This window comes from Hylobates moloch, unplaced genomic scaffold (genome assembly GCF_009828535.3).
Source record: "Hylobates moloch isolate HMO894 unplaced genomic scaffold, HMol_V3 SCAFFOLD_11, whole genome shotgun sequence".
NCBI lineage: Eukaryota > Metazoa > Chordata > Mammalia > Primates > Hylobatidae > Hylobates > Hylobates moloch.
In genome coordinates this window covers 45,951,179-45,971,238 of record NW_026652286.1, presented here as the reverse complement: position 1 = coordinate 45,971,238, position 20,060 = coordinate 45,951,179, and the positions used below count along the sequence as shown (strand labels likewise).

Here is a 20,060-nt window from a genome sequence, read left to right as displayed (position 1 = left end):
TTCCTCCTGATTACCTTTCCCTGGATGGGTCCTTCTAGTCAATTAGATGCTCCGAAGAGTGGGTGACATCATACACTGTCCTGAGTTGTTCTCAAATCCTTTCATGAGTTTGTGTCTTTTTTCTCCAACAACACTGCAGACTCTCCACTTACGCCACTGATCCCCTACAGGACCTGGCCCAGGAATAGGCCCATGACTGGTAACTCTTGGAGGCCTGATGTCTGAACACTGGCTCCACCACTAGTGCATGGCCATGGGATAATAATGGCACTTAATTCTCAGGGTGGTTGTGAGGATTAGATTAAATAGTGATGGATAGTTCTCAGAACAGCACCTACACACTCAAAACATGCACCTATTGTCACTGTCTAACTTAATTGATTGAGTTATCCTGGACTCCTCTTTTCTTTACCCTCCAGTGATCCACTTAATTGCCAAGTCCATTCCCTCCCCTTTCTCTGGCCTCATCTTTTGCCTTGATTACCACGAACAGCCTCCTAAAGGGTCTCTCTCCTTCTAAGATAACTTCCACAGCCCCCTGTACTTCCTCTTTTGTAACACTCATCACAGTTGTGGTGACTTATTCAACATCTATTCAGCAACAAAATCTAGCTGCATGAGGTAAGGGAGTGCCACTGTCGGATTCAGACATTTATCTCCAGCTGCTACCACTGCAGCAGGAGTGAAGTACCCTCTCAACCCTTGTGGTAGACGCTCAATAAATATCTGTTTAAAAAAACATGTTTTTGGCCGGGTGCGGTGACTCACGCCTATAATCCCAGCACTTGGGAAGGCTGAAGTGGGTGGATCACCAGAGGTCGGGAGTTCGAGACCAGCCTGACCAAAAAGGAGAAACCCCGTCTCTACTAAAAATACAAAATTAGCTGGGCATGGTGGTGCTTGCCTGTAATCCCAGCTACTTGGGAGGCTGAAGCAGAAGAATCGCTTGAACCCAGGAGGCGGAGGTTGTGGTGAGCCGAGATCATGCCATTGCACTCCAGCCTGGGCAACAAGACCAAAACTCCAGCTCAAAACAAAAAACAAAAACATGTTTTCAGACAAATGTACTGACTCCTGTCATAGGCTTTCTTAGGAATGAGCCAGAATGTCCTTAAGACCTGATGGAAGTATTCAGGAATGTAGTTTAGTCAGTGCTGAAAACCTCCACCATGGCCAGAATTGAATTTATAACATCCATCTGACCCGGCCACTCCCTTGTTCACAAGCCTCTGGTTCTCCATAATATTCAAGATAAAGTTCAATTGGCTCCTTTGTCCCCATTTCATTGCTGGGAAAAGCAAGGCACCCAGGAGAGGAGATAGGGAATGGAGCATAAAGGGAGATGGGTTGGGAGCAGATTGAGGAACTAAAGAGTTGAAATTTCCAACCTGGGCCCTGACCCAGACCAAAGCCAGGATACAGGTATGCAAGAAGTGAAAGGAGGAACAAGGTTTACCTTGCCTGCCCTAAGCTGTGCAGGAAAGCTCGTTTTGGAAGAGAAGAGGGCAGGGCCTGCCCCAGCACACCCCTAAGGCCTGGCTCCCACCCCCACTTACGCCTGCTTGATCTGGGCATCCTCTGAATTGCGAGTGATCCCGAGCACAGAGTAATAATCCTGGCCCATGGCTGGCTAGCTGGCAGTCAGGCCCTGGATAGTCCTCAGACTCTAGCAAGGCTGTTAGTTGGCTTCCTTTGTTGCTCCTGACAACCACACAGGTGCACTCTGGGAGTTGTAGTCCCACTTCCCTAACCAAATCTCAGCTCTGCCACAGAGAGGAGTCAGTGAATGGACTGGGAGAGCTGGGGCTGATTCTGTGACCCTGTGAAAGGTCACTCAACTAGGAAATTGGAGACTCACAGGGCTCTGTTTTATTTTGTTTTTGTTTTTAAAGAGAGCAGTAATTAGTTTTAATAAAAAGGTTTTAGAAGAAATGCATTTGGCTAATTTTTAAAAAATACATTTATTTTAGAACAGTTTTAGAGTTTTAGAAAAGTTGAGAAGACAGTACAGAGAGTTCCCATATACCTCACATCCACATTCCCCTATTTTATTACTATTATTATTATTTTTATGTTTTTGAGACAGGGTCTCCACTCTGTCACCCAGGCTGGAGGGCAGTGGCAGGATCACACCTCACTGCAGCCTCGACCTCCCAGGCTCAAGGGATTCTTCCACCTCAGCCTTCCAAGTAGCTGAGACACAGGCGTGACTACCATGCCTGGCTAATTTTTGTATGTTTCGTAGAGACGGGGTTTCACCATGTTGCCCAGGCTGGTCTTGAACTCTTGGGCTCGCCTTGGCCTCCCAAAGTGCTGGGATTACAGGTGTGAGCCACTGCATTCACATTCCCCTATTATTAACATCTTACATTAGTATGGTACATTTGTCACAAATAATGACCAATATTGATACATTATTATTAACTAAAATCCACATTTTATTCAGATTTACTAGTTGTTTTAACCTAATATCTTATTTCTGTTCCAGACCCCATCTAGGATGCCACGTTACACTTAGCTGTCACATCTCCTCTGGTGCCTCCTGACTGTGACAGTTTCTCAGACTTTCCATGTTTTTGATGACCTTGACAGTTTAAGTAATAATGGTCAGGTGTTTTGTAGAATGTCCTGCAATTGGAATTTGGTGTTTTTGTTTTTGTTTTTTGAGATGGAGTCTCACTCCGTCGCCCAGGCTGGAGTGCAGTGGCACAATTTCAGCTCACTGCAACCTCTGCCTCCCAGGTTCCAGCGATTCTCCTGCCTCAGCCTCCCGAGTAGCTGAGATTACAGGCATGCGCCACCATGCCTGGCTAATTTTTGTATTTTTAGTAGAGACGGGGTTTCACCATGTTGGCCAGGTTGGTCTCAAACTCCTGACCTCAAGTGATCCACCCACCTCAGCCTCCCAAAGTGTTGGGATCATAGGCGTGAGCCACCACGCCTGGCCCTCCTTTCCCCCTTGCTGTATTGCACTCTTTGGAAGGCAGTCACTCTGCAGCCCACCCTTACAGTGAGGGAGTTATGCTCACCTCTCTGAGTACAGCAGAGCCCTGTTTTCCATGCACATCCCAAATCCAACTGGTCACCAAGCTCAGTCCATTCTGCTTCCTAGACAACCTCTCAAGCCCAGCTCCTCTGCTCTTCCTCCTCATAATCAGGGCCCAGCTCTGGCTTCATCTTTCAGCAAGACCACAACAACTTCCTCGCGGGCCTGCCTGCCTTGTCTCTGTTCTGCGAAGCCCACACTTCTCATTACTTCGAGTGAACTCCAAACTGCTTACCATGGCACACAGGCCCTCTGTGATCTGGTGCCTCCCTTTCCATCTTGAGCTCTCACCACTGCCCTACACGCACCCACTGCTTGTCAGAATGGACTGCAGTGCTTGCCACTGCCCAGACCAGCCATCCCCTCTCCTCATTCACCTCTACTGCTACCTCTGCTCAGAACCTCCCACCCCACCCACCACAGACCCTCGCCTCAACCCAGCTAACTTCTATTTGTTTTTTCTTCTTAGGAAGAAAAAGAGCAGCATTAGAACATTCCTTGTTGAAGGAATATTGCCCCGATGTGCCCCTCCCTACCTGTTTGTAATTCTCTTGCTTTTCTTTAGAGCTTTACTGCATATGCCTGTACCCAGTGGTGTGCTGGTTTGTGGCATTTGCCAGTTCTTCCCAAGCCAGTACAAGCCAGCTCCAGTGCCACACTGCAAATATCCGCAGCAACATATTTACCTTTTCATAGTTTTGAACTTTATATAAATGGTATCATTTATACAAATGGTAGGTATTTGTGTGTGTGACTTGTTGTCACAGGCTGTATAGTACTCTCTGTTGATGAACATTTGGGTATATGCGCCCACTTTGCAAGGCAATGCCAAAGTTTTCTGGTGTGGTTTTCTAATTTACACTGGCAACAGCAGTGTATCAGTTTCTTTTGCTCCATATCCTCACCAGCTTTTTTTTTTTTTAAGACAGGGTCTCCCTCTGTTGCCCAGGCTGGAGTGCAGTGGTGCAATCATGGCTCAACCTCCTGCAGCCTTGACTTCCTGGGCTTAAGCAATCCTCCTGCCTCAGCCTCGCAAGTAGCTGGAAACCCAGGCACACACCACCACATCAGGCTAATTTTTAAATTTTTTGTAGAGACGAGGTCTTGCCATATTGTGCAAACGGGTCTTGAACTCGTGGGCTCAAGTGATCCTTCCATCTCAGCTTCCCAAAGTGCTGGGATTATGGGCATGAGCCAACACTCCTGGCCCTCACCAACTCTTGATGTCAAGTTTTAAAACGTTTGCCAATATAGTAGGTATAAAGTGGCATCTCATTGTGGATTTTAATTTGCATTTCTTGGTTGAGTATCTTTTCATACTTATTGGCCACTTGTTTTTCCTCATTGTGAAACACCTATTTATGTTTTTGCCCATTTTTTTCTATTTGACTATCCTTTTTACAAACTGACAGGCCGGGCATAGTGGCTCACACCTGTAATCCCAGCACTTGGGGAGGCCAAGGCAGATGGATCACCTGAGGTCAGGAGTACAAGACCAGCCTGACCAACATGGAGAAACCCCATCTCTACTAAAAATACAAAATTAGCTGGACATGGTGGTGCATGCCTGTAATCCCAGCTACTTGGGAGGCTGAGGCAGAAGAATTGCTTGAACCTGGGAGGCAGAGGTTGCGGTGAGCAGAGATCGTGCCACTGCACTCCAGCCTGGGCAACAAGAACGAAACTCTGTCTCAAAAAAAAAAAAAAAAACAAAACTGACTAGTGGCTTTTTATGTTTTTTGAAAACAAATTCTTTGTTGATAATATGAAATACATATCCTTTCTTCAACTTGAAGCTTTTTTCACCTTTTTTAAAGTCAAATTTATCAATCTTTTCCTTTCTGGTTATATGTTTTGTGTGTGTCTAGTTTAAGAAATATTTCCTTATGTGAGGGCATAAAGATCTTCACCTATATGATCTTCCAAAAGTCCATTTCACATTTAAATATTTAACCCACCTAGAATTTATTTTTTTGTATATAGAGCAAGGTAGTATCTTTTTTAAAAGATATCCAACTGCCCAGATCATTTATTTAACTGTCCATTGTCTTCCCACCGATCTGTACTGACTGCTGTGTTAGATATGAAGTTTCCACATATGCATGGGTTGGTGTCTGGACTACTGTCCATTGGTCTATCACTGGGGCAATGTGTTGCTAGAAGAGCTGAGGCAAGACTTGCTTGTCTGACATAATGTAAAAGAGTCTTGGAACATGTCCTGGGTCCAGGGTCTAAAACCCCTCGTGGCCTTTGGCACACCAAGCTCTGTGCCAAAGGGTGGAAGGCTGCCCTGCCACACCACAATCTAAGCCCAGGGCATAAAACCCCTTGTGACTTGGATGGAATCCAGGGCTCAGGGAATAAAACCACTTGTGGCCTCTGGAATGTGTCTAGACTTGCTGGCTCCTTGCTTCTTGCTGTCCCAGGTTTGTAAATTGATTGTTATCTTGAGATAGAAAAACATGTTCTCCAGTATCTCGAGTAGCAGAGCATACTCCATATGCTTAAAAGAAAATGCTAAACCGCCACAGCTATAGGTCAAACGCTTGATGGACCACTTCCTTTCTACCCCCACGTCCTCACATCCTCACCATCTGCTTCTTTGTTTGATCACCAATAAAGAGTGTGAGCTCCCAGAGCTCAGGGCCTTCGCAGCCTCCATACTGGTGTTGGCCCCCTGTACCCACTTTATGCACTCTTATCTTGTCTCATTCCTTTGACTCCGCCAGACTTCGTAGCCCCCACGGCCTGGTGTTGGGTCTGATCACTCCAACATTTCTGGCACCCAATGTGGGGCGACGAAAACCCCCGTGAAGGAATGCTAGAGCATGCGGAAGCGGAGGATGCATTGTCAGAGGACATCCGAGGACGACTGAAAGAAGCTCGGTGGGTAAGCTGGGCGCTTGGAAGAACCAGGGTAACAATGGGACAGAATGAAAGCAAACATTCTGCTTATTTAAATTTCTTAAGGCATTTATTACGGAGAGGGGGAGTGAAAGTTAGTACTCAAAGTCTATTAACACTTTTCAGCATAGTAGAGCCGTTCTGCCCATGGCTCCCGGAACAAGGGACTATGGAGTTGGATAAATGGGAAAGAACTGGCAGAGATTTTAAAAAGGCATATAAAGATGGAGATTTTTAAAAGGCATATAAAGATGGAGCCAAAATTCCAGTTTCTGTTTGGTCAGTGTGGGCGTTAATAAAGGCAGCTCTTGAGCCATTTCAGATGATGAGGCAGATTCAGATGAAGAGGAGGATGAGTGTAAGAAACTAACATCAGATTCTGAATGCGAGGCACAGGAGCCGGAGGAAATCATAGAAAAGAAAGGAAAGCTGAAAAAGACATATTTTACTGGTCCATCGGCTCCGCCTGCTGAATTAAGTGAATGGCCACCTCCTCCGTCTCCCCCAATGGGTGAGAAAGTGAAGCAGCTGTAAAACTTACTGCTCCTGTAGTGACAACATTAAAATCTGAAGCAATTCGTGGTGCTATACAAAATTCTATTCAGAAGGCTAGAGCTGAAGGACACCTTGAAGCATGGCCATTTCCAGTTACTATAACCCAACAAGGAGGACAGAATATAGCTAATTGGGCCACTTTTCCTTTTAAGTTGTTAAAGGAATTCAAGCAAGCCATTAGTCAATATGGGCCAAATTCTCCTTTTGTGTGAACTTTACTAAAAAATGTGGCTCTTGATAATAGGTTAATACCATGTGATTGGGATACTTTAACAAAATCTGTTCTCACTCCGTCTCTTGCAATTTAAAACTTGGTGGACTAATGAAGCTCAAACTCAGGCAAGAGAAAACACACAGGCAGAGCCTCCTGTGCCTGTGTCCTTTGAACAGTTAATGGGGGTCAGCCCTAATAGGGGTCGATTAGACAATCAAGCATTAATGGAGGATGTTGCCATTGCTCAGTTATGCTCTGTATGCTTAAGGGCATGGGAAAGAATAAATGTTATAGGGGAAAAATATCCATCTTTCAGTTCTGTCCGACAAGGAACCATATACTGATTTTATTGCTCGGCTCCAGGAGGCTGTGTATAAAGCCATAACTGACAAAACAACCTCAAGATGTTGTAATAAAGCTTCTTGCATATGATAATGCCAATGCAGAATGTCAAACTGCTATTCGACCTATGAGGGGGAAGCCTCATTTGGCTGAGTATATTAAGGCTTGTGATGGCATCCGGGGTAACTTACATAAGGCTACTCTTTTAGCTCAGGCTATGGCTGGATTAAAAGCCGGAAAAAATATGCCTCGTTTCTCAGGTTCTTGTTTTAATTGTGGGCAATTTGGACACACAAAAAAGGAATGTAAAAAAGGAAATCAACAGGCAAATGTTACTACCAGTAAGCAGCAAAAAAGGTTTCGGTATCTGCCCCCGATATAAAAAGGGAAATCACTGGGCAAATCAGTGTCATTCTAAATTTAGCAAAGATGGGCAACCTCTCTCGGGCCCCTCAACAAACCGCGGCGTATCTGGCACAGCCAGCGCCCTTACAAACGTACAACAATTGTCCCCCACCACAGCAGGCAGTGCTGCCGTAGACCTCTGCAGCACAAGTCCTGTCTCCCTACTTCCTGGGGAGCCACCAAAGAAGGTCCCCAGGGGAGTTAGGGGCCCTTTACCCTCAGGAACAGTTGGTCTATTGCTTGGAAGGTCTAGTTTAAATTTAAGAGCTGTCACTGTACATACAGGAATAATTGATTCTGATTATACCAGAGAAATTCAACTAGTTATCAGTTCCTCAACTCCGTGGTCTGCTTCCCCAGGAGAAAGAATTGCTCAGTTGTTACTTCTACCTTATACAAAACTGGGAAGCAGCACAGTAAAAAGAATGGAAGGCTTTGGTAGTACAAATCCAGCAGGAAAGGCTGTCTATTGGGTTAATCAAGTGTCTGACAAAAGACCTATTTGTACAGTAACCATTCAAGGTAAAGACTTTGAGGGACTAGTAGATACTGGAGATGATGTTTCTATTATTGCTTTAGATCAATGGCCCCAGCATTGGCCCAAACAAAAGGCATCCATTGGTATTGCTGGAGTAGGAGCTGCCTCAGAAGTTTTTCAAAGTTCCTTAATTCTGCCATGTCAAGGGCCAGATGGCCAGGAAGGGACTCACTGCAACAATGAGGTGCTGAAATACCTATTCCTATGGATCAATATAGTAATAACAATCAACAAATGATGAAAAAAATGGGATATCTCCCGGGGAAAGGACTAGGAAAAAATGAAAATGGACAACCAGAACTTTAGAACTAAAAGGTTAAACAGAGTAAACTGGATTGGGGTATCATTTTTAGGAGCAGCCATTGTTGAGCCTCTGGCACCCATTCCTCTTGTTTGGCTAACTGCCAAACTGGTTTGGGTGGAACAATGGCCACTGAAACAAGAAAAACTGGAGGCTTTAAAAAAATTGGTGCAAGAACAATTGCAAAAGGGACACATAGAGCCTACTTTCTCTCCTTGGAATTCTCCTATGTTTGTCATTAAGAAAAAATCAGGGAAATGGAAAATGTTAACAGACTTGAGGGCCATTAATGCTGTAATTCAACCCATGGGCGCGCTGCAACCAGGGCTGCCCTCCCCAACTATGATTCCTAAATACTGGCCTCTCATAGTGATAGATTTAAAAGATTGCTTTTTTACCATTCCTTTAACGACCCAAGATTATGAAAAATTTGCTTTTACTGTTCCCGTCATAAATAACAAAGAACCAGCAGATAGATACTATTGGAAAGTACTTCCACAAGGCATGTTAAATAGCCCAACTATTTGTCCAACTTATGTCAGAAAAGTTTTTAAGCCAGTTACAGAACAGTTTAAAAAATGTTATATCATCCATTACATGGATAATATCTTATGTGCAGCTGAAACTAGGGAGGAATTAATACTATGCTACGAAGAGAAAAGGTTGTAACTGCTGAGGGATTAATCACAGCCCCCAATAAAATCCAAACTTCCACTCTATTTCAGTATTTAGGAATGAAAGTAGAACAAAGTACTATTAAGCCTCAAAAGGTTCAAATTCAAAGAGATAATTTAAAAACTCTAAATGAGGCCAGGCATGGTGGCTCATGCCTGTAATCCCAGCACTTTGGGAGGCTGAGGTGGGCAGATCACAAGGTCAGGAGATCAAGACCATCCTGGCTAACACGGTGAAACCTGTCTCTACTAAAAATACAAAAAATTAGCCAGGCGTGGTGGTGGGTGCCCATAGTCCCCGCTACTAGGGAGGCTGAGGCAGGAGAATGGCGTGAATCCAGGAGGCGGAGCTTGCATGAGCCGAGATCGCGCCACTGCACTCCAGCCTGGGTGACAAAGTGAGACTCTGTCTCAAAAAAAAAAAAAAAAAAAAAAAAAAAAAATACGTCCGGGCGCGGTGGCTCACGCTTGTAATCCCAGCACTTTGGGAGGCCGAGGCGGGCGGATCACGAGGTCAGGAGATCGAGACCACGGTGAAACCCCGTCTCTACTAAAAATACAAAAAAAATTAGCCAGGCGTCGTGGCGGGCGCCTGTAGTCCCAGCTACTCGGAGAGGCTGAGGCAGGAGAATGGCATGAACCCGGGAGGCGGAGCTTGCAGTGAGCCGAGATTGCGCCACTGCACTCCAGCCTGGGAGACAGAGCGAGACTCCGTCTCAAAAAAAAAAAAAAAAAAAAAATACAAAAAAAAACCTCTAAATGATTTTCAAAAATTATTAGGAGAGATTAATTGGATTCATCCCACTTCAGGCATTCCTACTTATGCTATGTCTCACCACTTTTCTACCTTATGAGGTGATTCTGATCTTAATAGCAAATGCTCTCTATCCAAAGAAGCATTGTAAGAACTTCAGTTAATTGAAGAAAAAATTCATCAGGCACAAGTGACTCGAATTGATCTACTACAGCCATTACAGTTTTTAATTTTCCTACTAAACATTCAACTACAGGTGTTACTGTTCAACAGGATGATCTAGTTGAGTGGCTTTTTCTACCTCACAATACAACGAAAACACTTACTCTGTACTTAGATCAAATTGCTGTACTGATAGGTCAAGCAAGGCTGTATACAACAAAATTAATGGGATATGATCCAAATTAAATTATAGTTCCTTTAAATAAACAACAAATTCAGCAAGCTTATGTTAACTCCCAGAAATGGCAAGTTAATTTAGCTGGTTTTATTGGTATACTGGATAATCATTATCCTAAATCCAAAATATTCCAATTTCTAAAATTGACATCATGGATATTACCCTCCACTACTCAAAAGACCCCTATTGGAGGGGCCAATACTGTTTTTACTGATGGATCTAGTAATGGAAAGGCCTCATTTGCAGGACCTCAACAACAAGTTTTTCAAACTGACTTTGCTTCTGCTCAAAGGGCTGAACTTATGGCTGTAATTACAGTACTCAAAACCTTTAAACAGCCAGTAAACATTATTTCTGATTCGGCCTATGTGATGCAAGCCGCACAAAATATTGAATGTGCCTTAACTGAAAATGTAACTGATGATCAACTCAATCTTTTATTTCATTCTTTACAACAAGCAGTACAACAAAGGCATTCTCCTTTGTATATCACTCATATAAGAGCACATACTAACCTCCCCATCCCTTAAACCAAATTCAATCAAAGGGCAGAAGATGCATGGTTTCTGCAGCTTTTACTGATGCACAAACATTCCATTCTTTAACCCATCCTAATGCTGCAGGCCTTGGAAACAGATATGGCTTATCTTGGAAACAGGCTAAAGAAATTGTACAACATTGCTCTGCCTGCCAAGTCTTACATCTGCCACATCAAGGAACAGGAGTTAACCCTAGAGGTTTATCTCCAAATTCCATCTGGCAGATGGATGTAACACATGTTCCTGCCTTTGGAAAGTTGTCCTTTGTTCATGTTTCAGTAGACACTTACTCACATTTTATTTGGGCCACATGTCAAACAGGAGAAGCTACAGCTCATGTTAAAAGACATCTTTTATCTTGCTTTGCAGTTATGGGAATCCCAGAAAAAATCAAAACTGATAACGGCCCAGGGTACTGTAGTAAAGCTATGGCTACATTTTTTCAACAATGGAATATTACCCACACTACAGGTATTCCATATAACTCACAAGGACAAGCAATAGTTGAAAGAGCTAATCATACCTTAAAAACTCAAATACAAAAGCAAAAAGGGGGAGACCAGGAATATAAAACACTGCATATGCAATTACACTTAGCTTTATTAACATTAAATTTTCTAAATTTATAAAAAGATCAATCCATGACTGCAGCTGAACAACACTTGACAGGACAAAAGGAAAACAAAAAGGCCGGACAAGATATATGATGGAGGGATACTCACACAAAAAGCTGGGAAAAAGGAAAGATACTTAAGTGGGGAAGAGGATTTGCTTGTGTTTCTCCAGGTGAAAATCAGGTACCTGTGTGGGTGCCCCCCAAACATCTGAAGATCTATCATGAGCCACACCAGGAAGAGAGGACGCTGGGAAGAGCCAGAGCTCCCGATATGAGTGATGGCGTGAATGAATATCTCAGAGACAAAAGAGAAAACTGAGAATACTCGTCAGGTGGATCCTCCAACATGGGGACAAATCAAAAAGCTGGTGCAGATGGCAGAGGACAGCTTGAGAGCACAGAACAAACCAAAAACAACTAGTAATTTAATGGCAGCCATGCTGGCAGTACTCACTGTGGCGATAAGCCTCCCTACTGTAGGCCACTGGAAGCCTCCCTACTGTAAAATATGCCCAAAATTTTACTTATTGGGCATATGTCCCATTTCCTCCTTTAATTAGGTCTGTGAGTTGGATGGACCTGGTTATTGAGGTGTACACCAACGACAGTACCTGGATGCCTGAGGCCATAGATAATCAAGGGCCAATGCATTCTAATGAGGAAGGGATGAAAATGAATATATCAATAGGATATAAATATCTTCCAATATGCCTGGGACCTGCCACTGGATGCTTACAAATTGGCACACAAGTCTGGTTGGCAGTAATCCCTGGAAAAAATAAATCACAGACTGCTTTACAAATGATTTCAGGGCAAAGTTTAACATATAACCATTCCAGCCCTAAAACTCAGCAATTCCGTCCAAACAAGCTCAAACGTAAGCAAAATAAAGTTTGGTTTGAAGGTGTAGATACTTGGACTTGAGAAGATTGTATAGCAAGTAAGGCTGAGGTGCTACAAAAGAATTCCTATGGAATTGTCACTGATTGGTCCCCTAAGGGGATTTTTAAACCAAATTGCACCAGAAGGCCCTCTTGTAAAGCAAATTTAACAAACTGATGGAATCACTGGCAATGGAATCATACACAATACATTCAGATGGAAGCTGATGCCCCTACCATATGGAATCCTGCTGGCATTGTTGCCCCTAGTCCAAAAATGATATCTCCTGCCATAGGACAGGAACATTCAGAATTATGAAAATTAGCAGTAGCTCAAAGTTCAATTAAAATTTGGGAGGGTAAATATGAAAAGTACAGTGGGGAGGGAGGTAAGGATAAATATGCTCTTTCTTTTCTTTCCAACAGGATGTTTTGGATTCAAAGTTGTGTTCGACCACTGTTTATGTTAGCAATAGGAAATGTTACTATTGATATAAATACACACTCTGTTACCTGCCCAGAATGTCGCCTATTTACCTGCATTAACTCAACTTTTGATAAAAAAACAAAACAAAACAAAACAAAACAAAACTATTTTGTTAATTAGAGCCAGGGAAGGAGTTTGGATCCCTGTGTCTCTAAATAGACCATGGGAAGCATACTATTCATATTATAACTGAAATCCTTAGGAAACTTTTATCCCATTCAAAAAGATTTATAGTGGCTCTCATATTTGCTATAATTGGCCTCACTGCTGTTACTACTACTGCTGTAGTAGCTGGTGTGGCTTTACAGTCATCTGTGCAAACTGCTGAATTTGTTGATAAGTGGCAGAAAAATTCCACAAAATTATGGAACTCTCAGGTTCAAACAGATAAAAAAATAGTTAATCAAGGCCGGGCGTGGTGGCTCACGCCTGTAATCCCAGCACTTTGGGAGGCCGAGGTGGGCGGATCACAAGGTCAGGAGATCGAGACCATCCTGGCTAACGTGGTGAAACCCCGTCTCTACTAAAAAATACAAAAAAATTAGCCGGGCGTGGTGGCGGGTGCCTGTAGTCCCAGCTACTCGGGAGGCTGAGGCAGGAGAATGGCGTGAACCCAGGAGACGGAGCTTGCAGTGAGCAGAGATCGTGCCACTGCACTCCAGCTTGGGAGACAAAGCAAGACTCTGTCTCAAAAAAAAAAAAAAAAAAAAAAATAGTTAATCAAATTAATGATCTCTATCAGACTGTAATTTGGATGGGGGATCGTATTATGAGTTTAGAAAATAGAATTCAAATACAATGTGACTGGATACATCTGATTTTTGTATCACTTCCCATAGTTATAATGAAACAGAACACCAACAGGAAAAAGTTAAACATCATTTGGAAGGAAAAGAGGAAAATCTCACCCTCAATATCGTAAAACTAAAAGAGCAGGTTTTTGAAACCTCTCAGGCTCACTTAACCCTGCTCCCTGGAACCGATATTTTGAGCAGGCAGCTGATGGGTTGTCTGCAATCAATCCTCTTAAATGGATTAAGGCCACTGGAAGTTCTACATTTGTAAACTTTATTCTAATAATTATGTGCTTGTGCTGTCTCATGTTAGTTGACAAATGCAGAAGCCGCCTCTGGAGAGAAAGCTGCTGCCGAGAACAAGCAATGATAGCTGTGGCGGTTTTGCAAAAAAGAAAAGGGAGACATGTTGGTAGAAGGGCTGAGGCAAGACTTGCTTGTCTGACATAACGTAAAAGAGTCTTGGAACATGTCCTGGGTCCAGGGTCTAAAACCCCTCGTGGCCTTTGGAACATCAAGCTCTGTGCCAAAGAGTGGAAGGCTGCCCTGCCGCACCACAATCTAAGCTCGGGGCATAAAACCCCTCGTGGCTTGGATGGAATCCAGGGCTCAGGGCATAAAACACCTCGTGGCCTCTGGAATGTGTCTAGACTTGCTGGCTCCTTGCTTCTTGCTCTCCCAGGCTCGTAAATTGATTGTATCTTGAGGTAGAAAAACATGTTCTCCATTATCTCGAGTAGCAGAGCATATTCCATACGCTTAAGAGAAAATGCTAAACCACCACAGCTATAGGTCAAACGCTTGATGCACCACTTCCTTTCTACTCCCACGTCCTCATGTCCTCACCACCTTCTTTGATCACCAAAAAATAGTGTGGGCCTCCAGAGCTCAGGGCCTTTGCAGCCTCCATACTGGTGTTGGCCCCCTGTACCCACTTTATGCACTCTTGTCTTATCTCATTCCTTTGACTCCGCCAGACTTCGTAACCCCCACAGCCTGGTGTTGGGTCTGATCACCCCAACACAATGCCACACAATATAACCTTCTTTTTCTCTCCCTCTCCCCATTCTTTTTCTTCAGGAGTATCTTCCCTAAGTACTACTCCTTCAGTCAGCCTCTTCTTTGTTGTTGTTTTGAGGCAGGGTCTCATTCTGTCACCAAGGTTGGAGTGCAGTGGCATGATGCATGATCACAGCTCACTGCAACCTCCACCTCTTGGATTCAAGTGATCCTCCCACCTCAGCCTCCAGAGTAGCTGGGACCACAAGGGCATGCCACCATGCTCAGATAATTTTTTTTTTTTTTGAGATGGAGTCCTGCTCTGTTGCCCAGGCTGGAGTGCAGTAGTGCTATCTCGGCTCACTGCAACCTCTGCCTCCTGGGTTCAAGTGATTCTCCTGCCTCAGCCTCCCGAGTAGCTGGGATTACAGGTGTGTGCCACCACACCCAGCTAATTTTTGTATTTTTAGTAGAAACAGGGTTTCACCATCTTGACCAAGTAGGTCTTGAACTCCTGACCTCATGATCCACCAGCCTCGGCCTCCCAAAGTGCTGGCATTACAGGTGTGAGCCACCATGCCCAGCCAATTTTTTTTTTTTAATAATCTGTGGTAGAAACCAGGTTTCACCATGTTGCCCAGGCTGATCTTGAACTCCTGAGCTCAAGTGATCCACCCGCCACCACCTCCCAAAGTGCTGAGATTACAGACATCAGCCACCACACCCAACCAGTCAGCCTCTTACTCCCCTCAAATGGAAACGTGTTAAGAAAGCATCTGGCCGGGTGCACTGGCTCAGGCCGGGTGCAGTGGCTCACCTGTAATCCCTGCACTTTGGGAGGCCAAGGCTGGTGGATCACCTGAGTTCAGGAGTTCGAGACCAGCCTGGCCAACACGGCGAAACCCCGTCTCTACAGAAAAAAATACAAAAATTAAACAGGTGTGGTGGCAGGGGCCTGTAATCCCAGCTACTCGGGAGGCTGAGGCAGGGAGAAATCACTTGAACCCAGGAGGCAGAGGCTGCGATGAGCTGAGATCATGCCATTGCACTCCAGCCTGGGCAACAGAGCGAGACTCCATCTCAATTAAAAAAAAAAAAAAAAAAAGAATCTCACATCACTCATATACGGAAAAAGGAGTGCTGTGTTTAAAATCTCATCTCTAACTGCAGAAGGAAAAGCTTGGTTCCCAGATGGCATTTCAGATACTAGTGCCTGCGATATTGAAGAACTTTCCGGGGTCTCTGAAACTACACTGTTACAGAGGATGGCCTGCCTTAAAGTAGCTCTTTCATATTATTTGAAGCAAAAGGCTTACTTTAGGTGTATTTGGAGTAAGTAAAACACGCTTTTGGAGGTGGGCCAAAGGACAGAAAAGTCAATTAAAGAGCTAAAAAATAAAGTGCAAGTTTTGGGTAAATTGAGTGGTCAGAAAGTGACCAAATCTTCATGCTTCCGAGCTCACCTGCCAGTTGTATGACTTGAAGCAAGCTTGCTTAATGGCCCTAAGCCTAAGTTTGTTTGCATAAATGGGATTATTAACAATCAACTGTAACACAGGGTTGGTAGGAAAATACATAAAGTTATAGGTGGCCAGATGGGCCCAATGGATCCTCCTACTTCAGCCACTTGTAATCCTAACATTTTGGGAGGCAGAGGCAGAGGGTTGCTGAGGCCAAGAGTTCAAGACCATCCTGGGCACCATAGCCAGACCCCGTGTCTACAAAAAATTAAAATAATAATAATAAAAGTTATAGGAAAGCATGTAGCATACAGAAGATGCTCCCTCAGCCTTGAGGCAGTCGAGTCAAAAACCAGGTTCAAATCCTATCTGTTAGTTACTAGTTTTCTGACCTTAAACAATTATTTCTTAGCCACATTTTCCTATTTACAAAATGAAAATACGGAATTACCCTTTTAATGTTTTGCATTACCAAGCCTTCTTTTGAATTTTAATTTACATTTGTTTAATTACTAATGAAGCTGAGCATCTTTTCACGTTTGCTAGTCATTTGTTTCACTCTTACCACTAGAAAAGAAATGTATTAAAATGAAAATCCAGAGGGCTGGGAGAAGGCCTTGCTCAGCCTAGGCCTGGCCGAGGTGGAGGGAGAGAGGAAGACCCCATCTGAGTGACAACCATGTGTGCAGGGGGCGGGTAAAACAGGAGATGGGCTGTGTGCTGGCAGGTTGGTTACTCACAGAGGTACTGTGACAGTACCTCTGTGAGTGACTACCTTGAGGATTATGAGAGGCAAGTTCCTCACTGTTGAAGAAAGGAAGTATATACGTGGAAGGCTAAAATAAAACCTGTGGAGGTGGGCTGGAATTGGAGATATCAGTGTGAACTCATGCTTTTTACTATAGAACGATCGATGTGGAAAGGGCCATTCATGTACTGTCCCCGATAGGGCCCCAAAGCAGGAACACTCCAGTAACAAAGTATACTAGCGCCTGGATCTTGGTTTCTGAATACCATTCTCTACTAAATGGAACCAAGGCCACATACACAAGTGACTGGTTCTAGGGATGGGGCTGGAAAAATACAAGGTGAGGCTGGAACATCTTGTGGTACCCAAAAATATGGAAGTGCTCAGAGAATGAGGGGAACATGTCAAAAGGACACAGGATCCAGCTTGAAGGAGTGTCCACTGGCCAAACTGGGACAATTTTAACATCAAAGTAAATAAAAGTAAGAATGAGTTGTAATCATAGAATACGAATCCATGAGTAGTCCACACTGATATATCTATGAATGAACAAACAAGCAAATGACTAAATAAATAAATAAATGGGGCAGAAGGGAAAGTTCTACCTTATGGTAGAATGCTAATTATAAATACAGAAAGAATGATGGAATAAGAAAGTCACCCTTTGGCAATTATTAATAGCATGGGAATAACTCATTCAGACAAGAATCATCTAAGAATGCTAAAACTAGTTGATGCAAGTTTCATGGGAACAGGATATTTATATAGTTTCAAAGTAGCTCCCCACAAAATGCTTATTAATTTTCTGTGGAGAAACCTGGAAGACACCATTTTAACCACCTTAACATCAACAGACTATAACTTTAAAAATGGAAAAAAACAAGGACATGGCTGGGTGCGGTGGCTCACGCCTGTAATTCCAGCACTTTGGGAGGCTGGGGCAGATGGATCACTTGAGGTCAGGAGTTCACTTGACCGACATGGTGAAACCCCATCTCTACTAAAAATGCAAAAATTAGCCGGGCGTCATGGCACATGCCTGTAATCCCAGCTACTCAGGAGGCTGAGGCAGGAGAATCGCCTGAACCCAGGAGATGGAGATTGCAGTGAGCCGAGATCACACCATTGCACTCCAGCCTGGGCAGCAAGAGCGAAACTCCATCTCAGAAAAAAATAAAATAAATAAAAAACAAGGACATGGAAAAATCAGAATCCTCGTACACTGCTAGAGGATGTAAAATGGTTACAGCCACTTTGGAAAACAGTTGGTAGCCCCTCAGAAAGTTAAATATAGGTACCATATGACCCAGCAATTCCACTGTTAGGTATATACCAAATAGAACTGAAGGCATATGTTAACACAAGAACTTGCACATGAATGCTGCTAGCAGTGTATTTCATAATAGCTAAAAAGTGGAAACAGCCCAAATGTCAGCCCATTCATCAACTGATGAATGGATAAACAAAATGCGGTATATCCATACAATGACATATGTCAGGTCTCTCCAGAGAAGCAGGACAAATAAGATGTGTAGGTTCTGTTTTCATATAGATACGTGTGTGTATGTGTATATATACATAGAAAGAGAGAGAGACATTTAAGGAATTGGCTCACAGGAGGCTTGGCAAATCTGGAGACTCAGGGAAGAACTGCAGTCTGAGTCCAAAGGCAGTCTGTTGACAGAACTTCTTGCTTGGGGAACAACAGTCTTTGTTGTATTAAGGTCTTCAACTGATTGGATGTGGCCCACTCACACTATCACACTATGGAGGGTAATCTGCTTTACTCAAAATCCACTGATTTTATTTCATTCATTTATTTTTTGAGACATGGTATTGCTCTGTTGCCTAGGCTGGAGCTCAGTGGTATGATCATGGCTCACTGAAGCCTTGACTTTCTGGGCCCAATCGATCCTCCTACTTCAGCCTCTTGAGTAGTTGGACTTGAGTAGCTCGACTTGAGTAGCTTGCCCGGCCCCAAAATTCACTGATTTTAAATGGTCATCTCATAAAAAAAAAATACCTTGAAAGAAACATCCAGAAAATTGACCAACCATCTGGGCACCATGGCCAGTCAAGCTGACACATAAAATTTACCATCACAATGGTAATAGAGTAATAGAATCTAACAATTACATATTACTCTCAAATGAGTCAGAAAAAATATAGCATATATAACCTGTGTACATATATACAGAAAGAGAGTGATAAAGCAAACATAACAAAAAGTTGACAACTGGGCCAGGCACAGTGGCTCACGCCTGTAATCCCAGCACTTTGGGAGTCTGAGGCGGGAGGATCATTTGAGGTCAGGAGTTTGAGACCAACCTGGCCAACACAGTGAAACCCTGTCTCTATTAAAAATACAAAAATCAGCCAGGTGTGGTGGTGCACCCTTGTAATCCCAGCTACTCAGGAGACTGAGGCAGGAGAATTGCTTGAACCCGGGAGGCAGAGGTTGCAGTGAGGCAAGATCACGCCACCTCACTCCAGCCTGGGCGACAGAGTGAGACTCTGTCTCAAAAAAAAAAAAAGTCAACAACTGGGAGATTCGGGTGAGGGTGTACTGAAATCCTTGATGCTATTCCTTTTTATTCTTTTTATTATTTTTAAATATTTCTCATGTCTGTTTCCTATCCTTCGTACTATTCTTGCAATTTTTCTGCAAGTTTAAGGTTATTGGCAAAATAAAAGTTAAAATAGAAAAAGAACATAAAGTATATGCACAAAGAGTATTGTTTAGAAAAGAAATCTACCTATTGTGAGGCCTGTGCCTGGTACCAAGTACATGCTGAATAGCTGATGCTGCTGCCAGCTTTTCAGGTCTGGAGAGAAAGGTATTTCTCATAAGAAGTCACAAGGGGGCATCCCAAAGCCAAGAAACACCGTCTAGCACAGAAGTTCACTGAGTCTGTAGAGCTGTCAGTGTCCTACCCTTCCTTACCCAGAATGCACTCCTTAATCCTAAAGAAAAAAAAGAAAAAGCTTTGTCTGCTAAAAGCAGGGGCTCCTTCCTTTCACAGTGGACAAGGCTATGGAGCACCTGAGAGCTGGCCTCCTTTCCTTGTTTGGGTCTGGATTTCAGAGCAGCTGTCAAGGGTCACTGCACATATCACAACCAGGACATCGACTCTGGAGACGTATGAAAAGGAGCGGACGAATGTGGTGGCAATGTAGAAGAGTGAGCCCTGGAATGAGAACTCACAGACATTCACGTGTTGTGTGTACTCAGCCATATCCTTCCTTATCCTGTTTTCTTTTCTTTTAATTGATTTTTTAATTGTAAATGGACAATTTATACTTGTTTATAATTATGGGTCACAAAGTCCTATTGTGACTTATAAATGCAATGTGGAATAATTAAATCAATCCAGTTAACATATCCATCACCTTAAATGCTTAA

General features: G+C 43.4%; 2 protein-coding genes across 3 annotated transcripts in view; both read right to left on the bottom strand.

The window, feature by feature from the left end:
* The window catches only part of PAAF1 (proteasomal ATPase associated factor 1), a 79,208-nt gene that overhangs the window by 7,055 nt on the left and 52,093 nt on the right, over positions 1-20,060 (bottom strand). The window lies entirely within an intron of this gene.
* Positions 1-20,060, bottom strand: part of DNAJB13 (DnaJ heat shock protein family (Hsp40) member B13) — a 41,720-nt gene that overhangs the window by 18,035 nt on the left and 3,625 nt on the right. The window contains exon 1 of one of the 2 annotated variants that reach the window (XM_032166917.3): positions 1,557-1,691. The exons of the other annotated variant lie outside the window; for it this stretch is intronic. Within the exon in view, the coding sequence (XP_032022808.1) occupies positions 1,557-1,624 (68 nt within the window). The 5' untranslated portion in view covers positions 1,625-1,691. Of the gene's footprint in view, positions 1-1,556; positions 1,692-20,060 lie in introns of those variants that run through there. 2 annotated transcript variants of the gene reach the window in all.